The 20,994-nt window shown below is 45.2% G+C and overlaps 1 protein-coding gene across 1 annotated transcript; it reads left to right on the forward strand.

Moving 5' to 3' along the window:
* Positions 1-3,084: 3,084 nt before the first annotated feature.
* On the forward strand, positions 3,085-20,912 carry LOC308479551 (quinone oxidoreductase-like protein 2 homolog; the record flags this gene model as incomplete). The annotated part of the gene is made up of 8 exons (XM_081010254.1): positions 3,085-3,276; positions 9,921-10,046; positions 11,078-11,129; positions 13,056-13,132; positions 14,739-14,780; positions 15,780-15,889; positions 19,793-19,836; positions 20,668-20,912. The coding sequence occupies 8 exons, from the start codon at positions 3,085-3,087 to the stop codon at positions 20,808-20,810; spliced, it is 786 nt and encodes a 261-aa protein (XP_080866380.1). The 3' UTR covers positions 20,811-20,912.
* Between the last annotated feature and the right edge of the window lie 82 nt (positions 20,913-20,994).

Raw genomic sequence — 20,994 nt, forward strand, 5'->3', positions numbered from 1 at the left:
CCCGCTGCCGCCGCACCGCCGGAGCACAATTTCTGGTCTTATCCTGAAGCAAAGTTCTGAACCTGAGGTACTATCTCTGGGTTAGCGGAGTCTGTAACCTGAAGCGTATGTAACACGAGGTACCACTGTATGTTCACATCATAACACTCCACTTGATGTCCCTGGTTCTTTGGAGCCTGTCAACTTCCTTCCCTCCAACTCAAAATTTTAAATAAATATAGAAGGGTAGAAAAATTCTCATTTCAAGTCTTCAGACAACCCTGCTAGTGATGTTAATTGCTTACAATAATCTTTCAGATATCGTATAAATTTACTCCAGTCCTTTCGGAATGCTTGATCTTGCTGGTTTCGGGTTTTTCCTGTCAGCTTTGCCAGTTCTGCAAAGTCCATCATCTTCACCTGCCACTCTTCTTTCGTTGGTACTTCTTCTTGTTTCCATTTTTGGGCTAGACATGTCTGACACTCTAAACCACTAGACCGCCCTGGCTCTCCACAAGTAAGTCCCACTGGCGGAAACCTCTGCAAGGACGTCCGCTGTGGCCCAACAAGGCTCCTCCTCCTCCTGTCCCTGTGTGTCCCCAGGTTGGCTTGGGGGCTTTGTGGTCATCATTATTTGGAGGCTTGCTACTTGCTTCTCTTCCCATTTATTTGGTGCGTGCACGATGCAACGGAAGGGAGTCAGCCTCACTACAACTAAGGGCCCTCTCATCTCTCTTCAGAATGCAGTCAGCCGCTCTAAAAGCGCTCAGTAGGCACTTAATTTCAGGGGGTTGGGCTAGATGAACCCCGTGGTCCCTTCCAACTGTACAATTCCATGATTCTGTAATAGTAGGCAACTTTGTTGTAGAACGTGGAATGGGTTCTCCTAGCCCCCATTTATAGTGTCTGAAGAAAACACCGGCCAAAGAGAATAGAGAAGATGTTTGTTATGTACTGAAGTTCTCACCCTGGGCCAGCAGGGGGATACTGTAGATAGTTATGCAAATGAAGGATCGAAAGTGACGTTCAGTGATTGGCTAGTTACAGAAAATGGTTACTGTTGCATTCTAGTGGAGCTCTATATAAGCAGGCTGACTGAGCTCCTCAGTTCAGTTCTGTTCCAGTTTACAAATAAAGAGCTGCTTTGGAAGAATCGCTGTGTCGCCTGATATGTTTGCCCACAACTTAACAATGTTAGCGACTGACGCTTGTAGAAGCCATACATGCCAGAGGGGGAAGCCGTGTTAGTCTGTTGCACCAGTTTTCCAGGCAATGTATTTGCTGGTGTGTAGAGGACAAGGCTTTGTGCAGCGATATGTATTTCCTGATAGCTGGAAGGAGGGTGTGGAGATCACACAGGGTCCCCGGACGTCGAACAGTCTTTTGATCCCTGTGCCACCACTATGCTCGCTTCCCTGCTGCCACCAACCAGTTACTCTTGGGTAAAACACTGAGTCCAGTCAGTTGTTAAAAGTGAACCAAAAAAACCCCCCAACAAGTTTATTTTACAGACATTAACAAGTTTATGGTTTCTCCGATAACATTCCTTTCAGTATCTTAACTTTAGTTTCTTTACCGACCTATACCTTCCTAATACCTTCTGACTGATTATCTCAACTGTTTGACTGACTCCTCTTAACAAATTCTCTCACTTTCTCACACCAGACTAGCCCAACCCACAGACTTATCTTTTCTGTCTCTTCTAACTCCAGACTGACTTCTCAACAACTCTAACAAACTAAAAAACCCCTCTGTGCTTAAACCTTATACACAGTTAACTCTGCCCCCCGGGTTCCCATTGGTTAGTCATTTTACAATTAGTTAACTCTTTCCCTATGAACCCAGTATGATGTCACACACATAGGAGGGCAAACGCCACAGAGGGCTGAATATTTTCCAAACTAAGAGTAAGACAAGTTATGCAAAGGAAAGATCTATGATAAAATTTTCTCATAGATCAGAGGCCGGTGATTCCATCTAGCTATGCCTAGAGGGGGCACTAATTAGTTATTATTATTATTACTACTACTACCACTACTGTTACTTTTATTACAATTAATTATCCATCCTTCATACTAAGGTCCCCTAGGTGGGTTACAACAATTAAAACACAACATTTGGGTAGTGCCTTAGTAATGTTCTGCTCCCAAATAATCAGTTATCTTTTTGTGATGCAAAACTTTGGAAGTTTTTGAGTTGTTTCTGGAACTTATGATTGAAGCCTGATATAGGCACGTCACTGGACCATGCTATGTGGGACACCCTGCGCTATGCAAATACTGAGAGTCATTGCGGTGTAGGGGTTAAAGTGCTGGACTAGGATATGCGATATGCGAGAGCCGGGTTCAAACCCCCGCCTTGACATGGAGCTCACTGGGTGACCTTGGGTTGTGGGGAGAAGGAGAACTGTCTTTGCTGCCCTGAGCTCCTAGGAGGAAAGGTGACATATAACAACAACAACAACAACAACAACATGGACTTTCTCCTGTCCTTGCCTAGCTGTGCAGAAGCTCCCTACCCTTTCCGAGATGAGCTTGAACTGTACAGTGTCTTCACTGCTATGGGTGTCTTTTAAATCAGGGTAAGGAACTGGTTTGCAAACCCTGGTTCAAGCTAACTCTGGCTAGTATCAATTCATGTGCGACATCGTACCATAGTTAACCCCAACCAGGGAAAGGAATGAGGAGGATTCTGTAGGGATTGTGGAAGAGACTCCCCTTACCACAGTTTAGAGATACAGTGGTACCTCGGGTTACATACACTTCAGGTTACATACGCTTCAGGTTACAGACTCCGCTAACCCAGAAATATCACCTCGGGTTAAGAACTTTGCTTCAGGATGAGAACAGAAATTGTGCTCCAGCGGCGCGGCGGCAGCAGGAGGCCCTATTAGCTAAAACGGTGCTTCAGGTTAAGAACAGTTTCAGGTTACGAACGGACCTCCGGAACGAATAAAGTACTTAACCCGAAGTACCACCGTTGCATCTGTGTTAGGTCGTCGACATTTGCCAAACTTGAAATTGGGAATGTTTATGTGCCAACAAACGTTGGACACATTAATGGTGTTTATATTTAAAATTGTGGATGCGGAGTTAGCATGGTGGCATGCGGGATGACATTGTGACTTTGGTACCCATTCTAGTGTTGCAGGAGGAAAGCTTTTGGCCGAGAACGGCTGGATCCCGTCTGAGCAGCCTTGTCCCCCGGCAGCCCCAGAGGACCTACCAAGCAGCGCTTTGCGCTGAGCTGAAAAAGGTTGTCAGGGACATCCTGTCTTCTTCACCGCAACCACATGAGGTAAAGGAGCGGCAAGGCTTGAGGCATTTAGAGGATTTTTCTTACAGGTACTTTGGCAGGTTGTTCAGGTGAAGAGGGCTCTGAGATATCAAAGGGTGTTCCAGCTTGTGTAGATTTAGGGTTATTATCTGGAACCTCCGCTTACGGGGCAAAAGGTGGCCGTCCTATTTAAACACGATATTGATCTCTGTTCAAAGCCATTCTCTGCTTTCTCAGGCAACTCTGCTTCCCACCTACCCCTGCTTATAGTCTCGGGTTCTGTTCATTTTCAGCTTTCCTCAAGCCTCTTATCAGATGTCAAAACGAGAAACAGATTTGTTATCCCACCATCACTGACTGCCTTAAGCAAGTTCTCTGGGCGAAAAAAATGTGATAAAGTTGTGTAAGTTTCCCAGCTGGCCTCCCTAGGGGTGGCAATCCTACAATAGATGAGAGTGCGTTTGCGTCATAGGAAGTGCTTTTACAGAAGCCTTGAAAACAGGCCAAAGAATTTGCTAGCCCGCACAAATAGATACTAGCCCACCCACAGCGTGGTGCAGGGATAGCCTGAACAAGGGAGCTGGGTGTGAAAGAGTCTTCTCTTTTTGTGTGTGGAAAGATTTGCTTGCCTAGTTGCTTTGACGTTATTAGTTCTCAGCCCAGGTGAGTAGGCATTTGTTGATTTATTATGTGTAAATAGTAGTGTGAACTGTCTCCTGAAGGTACAAAGAGAAGAACAAAACCCTTTTATTTCAGATGAGTCTCTAATTAAATAAATAACATACCCTGGTCTAATCCCAGAGCCGGAATCCCTGTGGACATTATTGGGTTAGGTGTATTGTGTGCAGGGCTTGCTCTGTAGCGAGATCACAAGCTCTGGGGTCCCTCCAGGCGCACAGGTCAGAAGGGGCACAATCAGTTGTATATGCCAGGGGTGGGCAGACTTCAGGCTTCTGAGACCCACTTTGTTTGTTTTCTTACTACAACCTTGACATCCACCAAGCCGAGCCTGATGCAAAGGACAAGAAGCTCCTGGAGTCAGTATAATTTACCTCTGAGTACTCTCCTGCCAACCTAGCAGCTCGAAAGCATGTCAAAGTGCAAGTAGATAAATAGGTACCGCCCTGGCGGGAAGGTAAACGGCGTTTCCGTGCGCTGCTCTGGTTCGCCAGAAGCAGCTTAGTCATGCTGGCCACATGACCTGGAAAAACTGTCTGTGGACAAACATCGGCTCCCTTGGCCTATAAAGTGAGATGAGCGCCGCAACCCCAGAGTCGTCTGCGACTGGACCTAATGGTCAGGGGTACCTTTACCTAGCTCTGAGTACTAGAACTGACTGAGACTGATGGTTCTTCCCTATGAAAATCCACTCTGGTACCTCCCCTTCTTCGTTTCAGCAACATAACTGGGAGGGATATTGTTTTGTTGGTATTGTTAGGTCAGAGTCTAAAATATTTTCTGATTCACTTCAAATCTCCCAGACACTGACCACTGCACCCACACTGACCCCCCCACCAGCCACCACATCCATCTCCCTGACCTTCAGCTACCTTCTGCCCATAATACACTCATTATTTCCACACTTCGATCTTTGCAAAAACATCTTACAAAAGTGCCCCTGTAGCTGGGAAGCATGTGGTGCAAATCTACCAAACACAGATCGTCACTCTTGACAAGGATAAACCAAAATTGGCTGCCCTGTGAAGCACCGCTGAATACTAGTTTGCATCCCACAAAATGGAAAAGCATCTTGCTGCTGAAAAGATCAGACAGTGGTTTTTCTTGCAGTTCAAAATAAACAAGTGTGTATGTTGGTTATATGTTCTAAGTTTACCATTTGTTGGGCTTTGTGTGAGCTAAAAATCCAGATTGTTTTACATGGTTTTAAAAATTGGACTGCAAATTGGGCTCTTGCTGCAGAGAGAGCATTTTCACTGCCAACACAACTATGAGATTATTCTGCATGGCTTTCTAAAGCATGCCTATCCCTGGGTATTCGGGGAAAGTGCTGGACTTTCAGTTGGCAACTCACAGACCTTAGAGGTTTGAGGGGGGTGAATTGTAAGGGTCTGATACATGTTTTGATTCCAGTGGTCAGTATAGGCCTGTGGGATGTGGGTCCAGATCTTTCAGGGATCACTGAGTAGAATTATGCAAGTCTCTGTTCATCCCTTTGTAAAATGGGGGGGGGGGGGAAAGCCTTTTGGGAGGAGGCGTCGATGTTTCCCAGTATAGTGTGGGCTTCTAAACCCTGCTAAGATGAATAAAGTTTTATAAGTACTGCAGCTGTAGAAATTTTCCTGAGCTGCTGTGTTTCTCCGGCTGAGGACTGATCCTCATCTAGCCTTTTCAGCATCTGAGCTACTGCAGCAACATCCAGTCCTTCTGCACTGCTGTGGGAAACCCTGGATGCACCAGTGACGACCCATAAAAGTATTGGCACAGTTTCCTAAGGGTTAGCACTGGTTTGGGGAGATGCTGCAGTGAAGGCCCCTCTTGTGTGGTCCAGGGCTTTTCATATCATGGAAAAGATCGTCGTTGCCATGGTTTCCTCACTCCTGCAATAACAGGAGTACCTTCACCCTGTGGTTGTGAGTTCTCTACCTGTGGAACTCTGATTACAAACTGTCCAAAGGGCAGTCACTCATCCCTAATAGTGCTTTGAACCTTGAACAGCTGAAACAGCACCAGGGTTGTGAGTTAGTGCTGTAATATTAGCCCTGTGGAAAGATAACATTTCGCTAATGCCTGGCTGAAAATCAATCTAGTATGACACGAGTGAATATTAAATAGTATGTTTGTGCATGTCTGAGGGACTGGTTGTGTCCTCAAACCAGGGTAAACCAAACCACGGCAGTGCAAATTCATGAACGTGCTGGTTCCTGAGGAGGAGATTGGATCTGCATTGCTGCCCCAACCCTGGCTTTTTTGGTTTGGTCTAGCGTATTGTCCAAGCCTGGGATCATAGTTAGGGTCTCTCCTCCATGGCCACAATGCGTAGCCAAGGTTTTCCTTATAGTTACAGGTCTTGGTTAAGGAGTCGTGATGGCAAGTTGTATTCCAGTGCACCGTGATGTGCAAACCAGGCCAGTGAGGGATCAGATGGAGAAATGAGTAAACAACAACCACAAGCCACTGGATTTTAAAGCAACATTTTCTACAAGAATTTTAATTCAACGCTTCCCTTTCTCCCAGAAAAACACACACTTTCTAGGTCATTATATACCTCCGGGGGTAACTGCCAGCAGCTTAGGATAGGGCATGAAATAATGAAGTCAGAAGAAGAAACACAGGAGAGGAGGTTTAGGTTACACACAGAGTATAAGAAACATCCTAATAGCATCCTAAGAGAGTGCACTAGTCAGATAAGAATTTTGGACCAATGCAACTATGAAGTAGGACTGCCAGCTAACCAGAAACAAAGACTGCCCTTTCTTGTGGCTCCCACTGATTCTTGATTCATAGGAATCATTTGGTGGCACTTTTTGTTTTTCACAGCATGGAGATGAGTGTTATCTCCTGCTAAAGCCGGCTGATTAAGCTGGTATGAAAGCAGAGGAGGGTAAAAAAACAAAAAAGCCTTCTGCAGAAAAAAAAGGTCACTGAGGCTGCAGTCCCATGCACACAAGTAAGCCCTACTGAACTTGAAGCGACTTATTTCTTAGTCAGCATGCAGAGGAAGAACAGATTCCATGACAGTGAGTAGCTGCCTTTGCAACAGTGGTTGCAAAGATCTGTACTTATTTCTTGAACACAAATGCTGTTTGTTTGCACTGGGGATGCAATATGACGTTGCTGTCCCAGTCTTGTGATTGCTGCTCACCCAATTTTAGCGCTTTATTCGCTTACATATTTAGCCAGAATGGAACAATGATAACTTCAAGCAGTACAACATGCTCCCTATGGGAGCTGTGAAATCTTTTTTTAGGGCTTGCAGGAATGTTTGGACAGACCTTAGTCAGCGTTTCTTCAGCTGCAGAAACTCCAGTCCTGAATATGTTAAACAGTGGTACTTTGGTTTAAGAACAGCTTAGTTTATGAACAACTTGGATTAAGAACGCTGCAAACGCAGAAGTAGGTGTTTTGGTTTGTGAACTTTGCCTTGGAAGCAGAACATGTTTCGCTTCCTGTTTAGTGTGTTCCATTTGTAAATTGAGTCCCCCGCTGCTATGGGAAAGCACGCCTTGGTTTAAGAAAGCTTTGGTTTAAGAACGGACGTCCGGAATGGATTAAGTTCATAAACCAAGGTACCACTGTATTGCTTAAAAGAGGTCAGTGGGATATGAGCCAGTCTTGCAAGTAAGATGACAAAAGGTACTAGCCAACAATACTCCTTTTTATGAGACCAGCAACTTCTATGAATCATTTGTGGTACATAAGTAACCCAAAAAGATTTAAAGAACCACCTCATTTTTGGGTTAGAAATGTTTGCCGGCCAGGCCTCTTGGCAAAACTGCTCAAAGATCTGCACTGACCGCTGATTTGTTACTGGGTGAAATTAAAGGTTCTAATATGGGCATTATGTATGAAAGGGATGCGGGTGGCGCTGTGGGTTAAACCACAGAGCCTAGGACTTGCTGATCAGAAGGTCGGCGGTTCGAATCCCTGCGACGGGGTGAGCTCCCGTTGCTCGGTCCCTGCTCCTGCCAACCTAGCAGTTCGAAAGCATGTCAAAGTGCAAGTAGGTAAATAGGTACTGCTCTGGCAGGAAGGTAAACAGCGTTTCCGTGCGCTGCTCTGGTTCGCCAGAAGTGGCTTAGTCATGCTGGCCCCATGACCCGGAAGCTGTACACCGGCTCCCTCGGCCAATAAAGCGAGATGAGCGCCACAACCCCAGAGTCGGCCACACCTGGACCTAATGGTCAGGGGTCCCTTTACCTTTAATATGGGTATATAAAGCCCTTAACAGCTTGGGACCAGTTTCGTTTAAGGGATTGCCATGCCCCGTACATGCTGATTTGATCGCTCCAATCTGCCTAACTTGCACTTTTACAATTGCCACATAATGTGCGTTGGTGAGGAGTTGTATAAAATTTCAACACTTCTGCTGTAAAACTCTCTGCCTATTGACTTTACAGGTGCCCTTGCTATGTTGCTTTTGATGCCTGCTAAAAATGCTACTTTCCCCCAGTCTAAGGTAAAGGTAAAGGTACCCCTGCCCGTACGGGCCAGTCTTGACAGACTCTAGGGTTGTGCGCCCATCTCACTCAAGAGGCCGGGGGCCAGCGCTGTCCGGAGACACTTCCGGGTCATGTGGCCAGCGTGACAAAGCCGCATCCGGCGAGCCAGCGCAGCACACGGAACGCCGTTTACCTTCCCGCTGGTAAGCGGTCCCTATTTATCGACTTGCACCCGGGGGTGCTTTCGAACTGCTAGGTTGGCAGGCGCTGGGACCGAGGAACGGGAGCGCACCCTGCCGCGGGGATTCGAACCGCCGACCTTTCGATCGGCAAGCCCTAGGCGCTGAGGCTTTTACCCACAGCGCCACCCGCGTCCCCTCCCCCAGTCTACACAGGTTTTAATAGTTTTTTTAATGTTACCTTTGTTCGTAATGATTATATTTTTATGTCTATTCCACTGGTTTATGGATTTTAGCTGTTTTTTAAAATTTACAAAGTTATTACTACACTGCTTGCAGAGCTCTGTAATTATTTCCTAAATAAATAAATGATTCTAACTCATCCGTGATCACCGGTGATTGGGAAAGTATACAAGAATATTTTAGGCATCCCAACTAGACTCAGGATTGCAACCAGTGCATCCTCGTTTAAGAAAAGAACTTACCCGAACCCTGAGATAATCATCTAAGCCCCTTCTTCATGTCCCTCCTCCACGAGAGGTCCAGAGGGTGGCAACATGAAAACAGGGCCTTTTCTGCGGTGGCTCCTCATTTGTGCTCTCCCCAGGGAAGCTCACCTGGTGTTTTCATTGCACACCTTTATGTCTTTGGCTTATTGACATCCAATGCTCTTTTAAATGTGTTGTGTGGTGGGGTGAGGAGGGGAATTATTGGTTTGTTGTTCTTATTTTAATGATGTATTTGGGGGTTTTTTTATATTGCATTTTTACACTGTGAACTGCCCTGAGATGAAGGGCAATATATAAATTTAATGAATAAAAACACAAATAAAAAAGGGGGCAGGACCAGTGACAATATGGAGGAAATGGAAATGGAGGGAGAAACAAAATATATGCCCCCTGACTTCTACAGGACACCATTTTTCTTTCAGAGAGGGGCTGCAACCGCCACATGTATACATAAGTGGCTTATCACATTTTTACATTGTTATTCAGCAGAGAGCGGGGGAAGGATGTTTTTACCTGCTGCACATTACTTGACTTGTTTCCTTGTCCGTCAGCCCCCGCCAAGCTCTGCTCTGGGAGGGGTGGGGATTATAATAATAATAATTCAACCTTTCTGTCCATTTTTGAAAAACTTTGTTCAACGTTCTCTTTATTGTGCTTGTAGTGACATCTTCTGGTCATCCCTCAGCACTGATTTCTATTAAAGTTGTGTATTTTGTGATATGCCCAAGCATGTACTGTGTGTGCTATAATTTGCAGTACTGGCAGGCAGGAAAATGCAGTCAGGAAAAAAGGATTCTTTCACCGTTGTTATTCATTGTTAGCATCTGTATTCTGTATGTTCGGTCCATTGAATGAAGCTCGCAGTAGGTGCAGAAGCAACAGATAATATATGCAGCAACACTATTCCTGATGTTCTCTTTTTAGGAATGGAGTTTTCTGGGGATGTGATGGAGACCGGTGAGGCTGTCAACAGCCTAAAGGAGGCAAGAGGAATTCATTGGGGCTTGATGGGAAGTTCTGCTTCTGCACATGAGTCTGGCAAACCGCTCTGAGCTGAAGCATTCCTTCCTCATCCACCCTAGAATGTTTAGTTCACATTGAGTTCATCAAACATTGTACCCTGACCTGTTCTTAATGCATGGTTGACCACATCTACGGAATGCGACAGTTATGCTCTTTTAAGTTTTGCAATATCAATCACTAGTAATAGTTTAATAAGGAGGTTTTCATACCTGTCCAACCATGTGTTCCCTTTCCCAACCTTTAATCTATTGATGATTAATGCCTGTATGCAACCCTTGCATTGTATTTGTGTTAACCAATCAGCAACAAGCACATATGTGGCAATGCTGTAATATTCAATAAAAGGGACTTCCCGAGACATGCTCGGGAGATGCCTCCCATATGACACTTGTCATTCGTCTGTCGTTTATTTCAACCCAACAGGGGCTGGAGGTGTCAAGAGAATTCTGGCAGAAATGACTCATGTTTCCTTATTTGTCCCATGTTTGGAATGGAAATCATTTCACCAGACTGAATCACATTTTTAATCTATTTCCCCCCCCCCCAAGGAAAGTTTATTGAATGCTGTTCTTTAAAATTGTTTTTAGGGAACTGGCTTAACGAGTTTCATTACATTAAGCAATATTAGCCTTATATTAAATAAATAATATTTGTGCAACAGTTTCAGTTAGGGCGGACTTCGCTCTGTCGCACTTAAGGAGGCCAGAAGCAGAGGCATGGAGTCGTGCAAGGCAAAGGTATCAAATAGTTCAGGGGCCTAGTTGCTGCCCTGGGTGGTGCAGCTTGCACAGATCCTGTTAGCTCCCATATCCCAGTTTGCCATTTGGATTAGAACCAGGGGGATTGGCAAAATGATTGCAAAGCCGCTGCTGTCAGGTCAAGAGCGCTGCTTTCAACATGTCTGGATGTTTTACTGTTTTGCGGGGAGAAATGGTAGGGCATAGCTTTATCTCGTGTGTTGATAGCTTTCCATTGATGGCTTTTGGACTAGGGGGGTCGTGTAATTGGTGTGGCCAATACCAAAGCTCTGGCAGAGGAGTACCGTATTTTTCACTCTATAGGACGCACCCGACCATAGGACACACCATGTTTTAGAGGGGGAGCGCAAGAAAAAAAAATTCTCCCCCTCTCTGCTCAGCGCCCCTTCAGCAGGAGAAACGGAGCCCCTTCCATAAATATAGATTGGAAATGACTGTGTATAGTGAATACTTACCTACTTTTAAAATTCTCATTCTTGATCTTATTTCTTCCTTTTCTTTATCTTCTTCTTGTTCTTTTCTTTTATATTTTACCTTTCATTTCTTTTCTTTATTGTGAATATTGTTTTGTAGAGGTGCAAATAATTGTAAATATGAGAAGAGGTAAAATGTTTTCTAATTTTCTATTGGTTACATGTATTTTCCTTTTTTTGTATATTTGTATTTTTTTCTAATTTGTACTCGATAAAATGAATAATAAATAAATAAATAAAGCTCATCACGTGTCCATCTCTTCGTCCCACTTGGCGGCGTCAGGCAACTTCATGTTTTGTCACATGAAATCAAGGAACATGGAGGCCTGCAGTAACCGGCCCAGCCTCTGGAAGTGCCGTGTATGGTAGGAGAGACTCCACAGCTGCTTTGATCCCTTCGCATTTCAAGAGGCTCTCTGGCGTCTCATGCTTGAGGAGGGTTTCCACCACTGCCTGAGCCTCGAGGTAGTTCCGCGAGTTTGTGTTCCACATGATGGAAAACTTCAACACAGCCTCTGGAAGAAGGTGTAATGGTTCTAGGGGTTGCTCGTGCGTAAGCCGGTGCAAACACCTGGCTGGGTTGCCTGAGTGAACCTTTTCTGTCCGGACAGCCACTCACCCGTGGCTGTCTCAATCACTGGCAGAATCCGTCAGTGGGCATTTCTTAAACTTCTTCCAGCAAAGAAGCTCTTTGACGCCTAGTCTCCTCCTACTCTCTCTGCGCGAAAGCCTTCTGCGCAAGGAGGGCGTAGGCAGCGGAGGACCCCTACTCTCCCCGCTGGTCCCCGGCAAGGAGTCATGGGACCGCCTCGCTGCTTCCCCCATCTGTCCCCCTTCTCCACTGGTGCTACGCTGATTCTCTTCCCCAGAAGATGGGCTGCCTCTCCCAATCCCGGGACGCTCTCTGGAATCCCTCTGGATCTTGCTTTCTCCCTCCGGCACTGATGGCAGTTCCCTGACAGAAGGGGTTTGGGGAAGACACATCAGGAAGGAGTGCAAGTTGCAGGCAGCGTGGCCACCTTGAACCAACACATATCTCTTGCGAAGCGTGGCCAGGTCTGGGCACACATCTGACCTGTGCCTTTCTTCAAGGCAGGGAAGAAGATCCAACACCCCTCCCCACCTAGTAGAAACAATTAATGATGGGAGGGGTGACTGAGTTTATTCCAGACTACATGGCTTGCAGGAATGGGTTTTATAATATTTATAAAAGTACAACAACAATATGCATTATAATCTTTGCTCTAGTATTACAGAGCTGGTGGAGCTAATTTGAGGCTGTGTACACACCATACATTAAAAGCATTATTGCTTCTCCCCTGTAAGAATCCTAGGAAACTGTAGATTACCCTTCTACCGCATAGCTACAATTTGTAGCACCCTTTACAAACTGCAACTTGGATGGTTTTATGCAGGAGAAGGCTATCAATGGCCACTAGGCACAATGGCTATGCTCTACCTCCACAGTCAGTGGCAGTAACGTTTGTGAATAGTAGTTGCTGGAAGATGCAGGAAGGGAATACAGAATGCTCTTGTTTCCACAGGCCTCTGGTTGGCCACTGTGAGAACAGGATGCTGGACTAGACAGGCCAATGTGGCCTCATCCAGCAGGCACTTCTTATGTTCAAGGGTAGAGATTGTGAGAAGGCATCTTCCAAAGCAATCCCACCCCGCAAATAGCTTTGGAGCCTTCTTGCCTCTAGCCTAGCCCTCACCCCTTTTCCTGTTCCCGCTGGAGTCTTCTTTTGCTTGCCACGCCTGCGGGCTTTCTTCCGGCCAACGCTGCCAATGACAGATCTTAAAAACTTGGGGTCGGTGAGATTCGGCAATCGCGGCACCTTGCGCCTGCTGGACCTCCTGAGTGGAGCGGGTTGTGTCTTGCTCCTCGTGAAGTAGGGTGAAATGTGAGGAGTGTTGCAAGCCGGTGCAGAGGCAGAAGGTCTGGCCGAGATGGTAGAGCATGGCTTCTCTATCAGGGGCTTCTTCCTAACCCAGTGGAACACCAGTATCATACGCCTCTTAGATGGGTTGGACATGCTGAAGAAGGTGCTGGAGGCCCAAAGACCAGGGTGACTTCAAAACGGAGGACACAGCAGGCAGTTCCCTATCAATGGTGTCAAATCCAAGCAAATGTTAGCTCCAGTCCTGTTAAATCGATCCAGCAATTATGAACGTTAAATAAGGGATTAATTCCTCAGGCAGTATGAAAAGACTCTATGTGGCTTTTCAATAGCTGGGAGCTCCCAACTACTGCCACTGTTGACAGCCTGTTGCCCCTTCACTCTGCTTGAATGGGTTATGTCACAATGGTTCCTTCATCAGGTGTTTGAGAGCATGAAAATGCTGTTGGGAGTTTCAGCAATGAACGATCAGGCATTACATAGTATTTGAAAGTCTGAACATTTCCTCTTTTTTTATTTAACAAAATTGATATACCACTTTTATAATTATATACAAATTATTAGGAGAGTAAGTTAAAAATATACTGTAGTTTATTCACTTATAGGCTAGTTTACATACTTTATTCCTTCTTATACTTCTATCCCACCTTTCCTCCACAGACCATACACACTTCAGCCTCCACCTTCTCCATTTTATCCTGACAGCAATATTGTGAGCTAGGCCCATAGCTCAGTGGTAGAACAAGTGCTTAGCACGCAGAAGGCATCAGGTTCAGTCCCCAGCATCTTCTGGTGGGACTGGGAGCGCTCCCTCTGAGCTTCGGAGGCTTCGCGTTGCTATCGCTGAAGCCAAGGAGCCTGCATTCGCTCCATAGGACGCACACACATTTCCCCTTAATTTTTGGAGGGGAAAAAGTGTGTCCTATAGAGCGAAAAATACGGTACATTGCAGATCAAAAGGTAATTGAAAACAAGCCCCCAAAGTATCATTCTTTAGGGTTGCAGCGTGTAGATGTCTAATCCATCAAAATATTGGCTGAAGCTACCTCACTTCTCCAGATGTGTTAAGAGGGGGTTGTCTGTGCAACTTTGGGTTGGCATTCAACTGCAGGACTGCTTCAACTGCAGTGAAATTACCATATTTTTCCATGTATGAGACTAGGTTTCCCTCCCTAATAAATTATGTCAAAAATTCGGGGGCGTCTTATACACAGATAGTGCTGAGGCCATTTTCTTAAATCAGAGTCCCCCAAAATAGGGGGCGTCTTATACATGGGGGTGTTTTATAGACGGAAAAATTTGGTACTCTGTGACTTCTGGTACAGTGCCTTATGAACAAGGGTGTGGCTGTAACTGTTACGATATGGATGCAATGCAGCTGCAAACTGCTAGCTTGAAAACATCACATGATGGGAATGTTGGAGCTGACTGTGGGAAACAGCCTTCCAGCCAGCTCACAGGGCAGTTCACCGGAATTAGCTCAGAGTGTAATATGAGCTCTTCCTCTTACGTATGTACAGGAAGTACAGAAAGTCTTTGTCACTCGACTGCTGGAGTTTGAAGTGAGCAGTCATGTTTTCTGTAATGCTGCAAAGACAGAAATAAAAGCATGTAAATATGTTTCTGTCTATCTCCTTTTCCCTGCCGGGGGAGCAGGAGGGAGGGGGTGTGTTCTTCCCACGTTTGGGAAGAATCGCCTATCGAGACCTAGCCTGGATCTTGCTCGGGAATGCAGCCAGGGAGGTCAACAGGAGACCAAGCCGGGTGCCTGGGAGAGTTGCCAGTTTCTCCCGATAAAGGCTTGATTTCCGACAGTAACACCCCGGACCTCTTTGTTGCTGAAGACCAGGGTGACAAACCATAGACAGCAACCTTGAACTTGTGCTTATCTATTTAGAAAGTCCTAACCTAGAGCAAAATAAACGAATGAATGAATTTTATTATTTCGGTCACAGACCAGTTCCAGCCCACATACAATATCAAGGAAGTCATTAAACACGATAGGGATACATTTGAATTTGCAATTAGGTAGAACAGGGACAATACAGATATAGCAACAGTTAAAAAATATATAAATTAAAACTTAGTCACTAACATATAACCTAAAATTATCATTTAAAACCTTAATCATTATGATAGCACAGCTTGTTCCCTAAGTTTTATGGCAATCGCACAGAATTTGGCTGCCCTTAACGTGATCTCAGGATCCTTGTCCTCTACCAGGGATTTTAGACATTGAAGTTTGGATTCATTTGGAGATTTTTGTATAGCAGGGGTAATAAATACCAAGCGTATATCCCCGTAGAAACGGCAGCGTAACAAGGCATGAGAGACAGTTTCTACCTCCATCAAGCCGCAGGGGCAGACTCGTTCCGCGTACGGTTTACCCTCAAATCTGCCCTGCAATAAGGCAGATGGCAGCATGTTGAATCTAGCAAGGGTAAATGACCGTCTGAGCAAAATAAACATTCAAAACAAAAAACCAGAGGGGTGGGAAAGGCCTTTGGAAAGAAAGACCTTTTTTTGGAAGTTTGGTATTTTTGTTTGTCTCTTTTGTGGAGCTCCTGTGGATGATCCCACCTGGAGTGGCTTATGAAGATGCTGCCACTCTGCCCATCTCCTATGGCACAGCCATTCTGGCCCTTGAACGGAGAGCAAAGATGCAGTCAGGGTAAGTGGAGGAGGCACACAGATCAGTGCGATTAAACCTTATTATGACTGGCCAACAAAATTCAGTTTCCTGTTGCAGTTGCTGGCTGCCTTGAGACATTCCCTGGTGTATAGTGAGGGGAATAACCAGATCAGCGCAGCATTTTGAGTAAAGTTCAGGGTTGTTGCTCTATATTTCGGATCTTTTGCCGATATAGCTGTTACACCAAATGATGTAAATACTGTAGATCAGCGTGAAGAAATGTTCTGATTTTGTTGGTGGCTATAATATAAAATGGCTGCTTTTTCAGGCAGGGAGTCGGTGCTTTGTTACTATGGGAACAATAAAGTTAGCAAAATGCTGGCTAAATAAGAAATCAATCAGGGAGATAGACTATTGTATACAAGTGGGGCAGGCAAGCAGGAGAAAGAGGCAGCAAGAAATGAGAAGGAAGAATCCAGTAGCCGCGTCTAGGATGGAATCTTGTTGTTGTTGTTTAGTTGTTTAGTCGTGTCCGACTCTTCGTGACCCCATGGACCAGAGCACGCCAGGCACTCCTGTCTTCCACTGCCTCCCGCAGTTTGGTCAAACTCATGTTTGTAGCTTCGAGAACACTGTCCAACCATCTCGTCCTCTGTCGTCCCCTTCTCCTTGTGCCCTCCATCTTTCCCAATATCAGGGTCTTTTCCAGGGAGTCTTCTCTTCTCACAAGGTGGCCAAAGTACTGAAGCCTCAGCTTCAGGATCTGTCCTTCCAGTGAGCACTCAGGGCTGATTTCCTTAAGAATGGATACGTTTTATCTTCTTGCAGTCCATGGGACTCTCAAGTGTCTCCTCCAGCACCAGAATTCAAAAGCATCAATTCTTCGGCGATCAGCCTTCTTTATGGTCCAGCTCTCACTTCCATACATCACTACTGGGAAAACCATGGCTTTAACTATACGGACCTTTGTTGGTAAGGTGATGTCTCTGCTTTTTAAGACGCTGTCTAGGTTTGCCATCGCCTTCCTCCCAAGGAGCAGGCGTCTTTTAATTTCGTGACTGCTGTCACCCTCTGCAGTGATCATGGAGCCCAAGAAAATAAAATCTCTCACTGCCTCCATTTCTTCCCCTTCTATTTGCCAGGAGGTGATGGGACCAGTGGCCATGATCTTCGTTTTTTTGATGTTGAGCTTCAGACCATATTTTGCGCTCTCCTCTTTCACCCTCATTAAAAGGTTCTTTAATTCCTCCTCACTTTCTGCCATCAAGGTTGTGTCATCTGCATATCTGAGGTTGTTGATATTTCTTCCGGCGATCTTAATTCCGGCTTGGGATTCATCCAGCCCAGCCTTTCGCATGATGAATTCTGCGTATAAGTTAAATAAACAGGGGGACAATATACAGCCTTGCCGTACTCCTTTCCCAATTTTGAACCAATCAGTTGTTCCATATCCAGTTCTAACTGTAGCTTCTTGTCCCACATAGAGATTTCTCAGGAGACAGGTGAGGTGATCAGGCACTCCCATTTCTTTAAGAACTTGCCATTGTTTGCCGTGGTTGACACAGTCAAAGGCTTTTACATAGTCAATGAAGCAGAAGTAGATGTCTTTCTGGAACTCTCTAGCTTTCTCCATAATCCAGCGCATGTTTGCAATTTGGTCTCTGGTTCCTCTGCCTCTTCTAAATCCAGCTTGCACTTCTGGCAGTTCTCTGTCCACATACTGCTTAAGCCAGCCTTGTAGAATTTTAAGCATAACCTTGCTAGCGTGTGAAATGAGTGCAATTGTGCAGTAATTGGAGCATTCTTTGGCACTTCCCTTCTTTGGGATTGGGATGTAGACTGATCTTCTCCAATCCTCTGGCCACTGCTGAGTTTTCCAAATTTGCTGACATATTGAGTGTAGCACCTTAACAGCATCATCTTTTAAAATTTTAAATAGTTCAGCTGGAATATCATCACTTCCACTGGCCTTGTTATTAGCAATGCTTTCTAAGGCCCATTTGACTTCACTCTCCAGGATGTCTGGCTCAAGGTCAGCAACCACACTACCTGGGGTATACGAGACATCCATTTCTTTCTGGTATAGTTCCTCTGTGTATTCTTGCCACCTCTTCTTGATGTCTTCTGCTTCTGTTAGGTCCTTTCCACTTTTGTCTTTTATTATGGAAATCTTTGTACGAAATGTTCCTTTCATATCTCCAATTTTCTTGAACAGATCTCTGGTTTTTCCCATTCTATTGTTTTCCTCTATTTCTTTGCATTGCTCGTTTAAGAAGGCCTTCTTGTCTCTCCTTGCTATTTTTTGGAAATCTGCATTCAATTTCCTGTATCTTTCACTATCTCCCTCGCATTTTGCTTGCCTTCTCCCCCCCCCCCCCCGCTATTTGTAAGGCCTCATTGGACAGCCACTTTGCTTTCTTGCATTTCCTTTTCATTGAGATGGTTTTAGTTGCTGTTTAGTATAATGTTACGAGCCTCCACCCATAGTTCTTCAGGTACTCTGTCCACCAAATCTAAATCCTTAAACCTGTTCCTCACTTCCACTGTGTATTCATAAGGGATTTGACTTAGATTGTATCTTACCGGCCCAATGGTTTTCTCCTACTTTCTTCAGTTTAAGCTTGAATTTTGCTATAAGAAGCTGATGATCTGAGCCACAGTCAGCTCCAGGTCTTGTTTTTGCTGACTGTATAGAGCTTCTCCATCTTTGGCTGCAGAGAGTATAATCAATCTGATTTCGATGTTGCCCATCTGGTGATGTCCATGTGTAGAGTCATCTCTTGTGTTGTTGGAAAAGAGTGTTTGTGATGACCAGCTTGTTCTCTTGGCAGAACTCTATTAGCCTTTGCCCTGCTTCATTTTGAACTCCAAGGCCAAACTTGCCAGTTGTTCCTTTTACCTCTTGACTCCCTACTTTAGCATTCCAATCCCCTATAATGAGAAGAACATCCTTCTTTGGTGTCATTTCTATAAGGTGTTGTAAGTCTTCATAGAATTGGTCAATTTCAGTTTCTTCAGCACCAGTGGTTGGTGCATAAACTTGGATTACTGTGATGTTAAAAGGTCTGCCTTGGATTCGTATCGAGATCATTCTATCATTTTTGAGATTACATCCCAGTACAGCTTTTGCCATTCTTTTGTTGACTATGAGGGCCACTCCATTTCTTTTACGGGATTCTTGCCCACAGTAGTAGATGTGATGGTCATCTGAACTGAATTCGCCCATTCCCGTCCATTTTAGTTCACTGATGCCCAGGATGTCAATATTTATTCTTGCCATCTCATTTTTGTCCACATCCAACTTACCAAGGTTCATGGTTCTTACATTCCAGGTTCCTATGCATATTTTTCTTTACAGCATTGGACTTTCCTTTCGCTTCCAGGCATATCTGCAGCTGAGCGTCCTTTCGGCTTTGGCCCAGCCACTTCATCAGCTCTGAATCTACTTGTACTTGTCCTCTGCTCTTCCTCAGTAGCATGTTGGACGCCTTCCGACCTGAGGGGCTCATCTTCCAGCGTCATAACTTTTATATGCCTGTTGTCTTTGTCCATGGAGTTTTCTTGGCAGGGATACTGGAGTGGCTTGCCGGTTCCTGCTCCAGGTGGATCACGTTTGGTCAAAACTCTCCACTATGACCTGTCCATCTTGGGTGGCCCTGCACAGCATAGCTCATAGCTTCTCTGAGTTATTCAAGCCCCTTCGCCACGGCAAGGCAGTGATCCATGAAGGAGGATGGAATCTACACACATATAAAAAATGCTGCAAGAATGTTTTTTTAAAAAACCTTCTGAAAAATACATTGGATTTTGCATAGCTCACTGTCGCCATCTGGAGCCGATGTGGTCATTGACACCGTTGGTGGGGACATCTTCAAGGAGACATTCACAGGTGGCCTGGGGCCTGCATCCTCTTCACGTGAAAAGCTTTCCCACATGCCATAGGATGACCTACAAGGGCCCTTCCATCTTGGAGGGTTTACCTGGATGTGAGCTCTAGACCATCTCCAAACATCCCCCCCTTCCCCAAATTGGCCAATTATATTTTGGGATACCTGTGTGGGAACCAGCACAATGTAGTCCAAAGCGTCTGGAGGGCACCAGGTTGGAGAAGTGCTATTTGAGGGGGTTTGTTTCTGACCTTGTATAATTCTGGCTTCTTCGTGGCCAATATCTGAAGAAGTCCAAGTGCTGTGCCATCTGGTTAGTATACATTTCATATATTTATTAATTTATATACTGCTCTTAATAATAAAAGATGACATAGCCAAATGCATGACAGGGCAAAATAAAACCACAAAACCATCTTAAACAGACAGAAGCAAGGCAAGGCCATTTCAGTGACAGATGTCCCAGGAACAATGTGGTACCCTTTGGCTTGCCTAGCCTGTTTAAATCTGGGTGGCCCTTTAGCATAAAGCCAAAAGGAACTTGTTATGTACTGAAGTTCTCACCCTGGGCCAGCAGGGGGATACTGTAGATAGTTATGCAAATGAAGGATCGAAAGTGACGTTCAGTGATTGGATAGTTTTAGAAAGTTGCTACAGTTACGTTGTAGTGGAGCTCTATATAAGCAGGCTGACTGAGCCCTTCAGCTCAGTTCTGTTCTGGCCTCTGAATAAACAAGAGCTGTTTGAAGAATCGCTGTGTCGTCTGATATGTTCACCCACAACTTAACTGAACTGGCAACGATTAAGGATTGTACTTGGCTGCCCTAAAAAGCTGTTTCGCAGCCTCAAAGGGGCCTGATGTTCTAGCGCTTTGAGTGCATGTTTGTAAATGTGACCTGCTTTCTTCATTTGTTGTGCACAATGCTTGAGCGTTGCTGCAGAGATATGTGTACACTGGCATCTTTGCAAAACTTCTCGTGCCTTTGTGTTTGAATTCTTTTCAGGTAAATGAAGCCTTTGCACACGTGACGCAGCATAAGTCTACAGGAAAGGTGGTCATCCCCGTTAGTTAAGCCTGTCTTTTTTTGGAGGAAACCACCCTTGGCTCCATCCTGCTGAAGAGGAAGGAGACTGCCACCATGAAAGCCAAATGATTCACTTAAGCCACTAAGGCAGTTTTGGATTCTGGGAGGGGATAGGAACACTGTGCTGGCCCAGCCGCTGAATCCGTGGTATCCGTATAGCTTCTACCTGTCA

This window comes from Podarcis pityusensis (assembly GCF_964106645.2).
Source record: "Podarcis pityusensis genome assembly, chromosome: 6".
Taxonomy (NCBI): Eukaryota; Metazoa; Chordata; class Lepidosauria; order Squamata; family Lacertidae; genus Podarcis; species Podarcis pityusensis.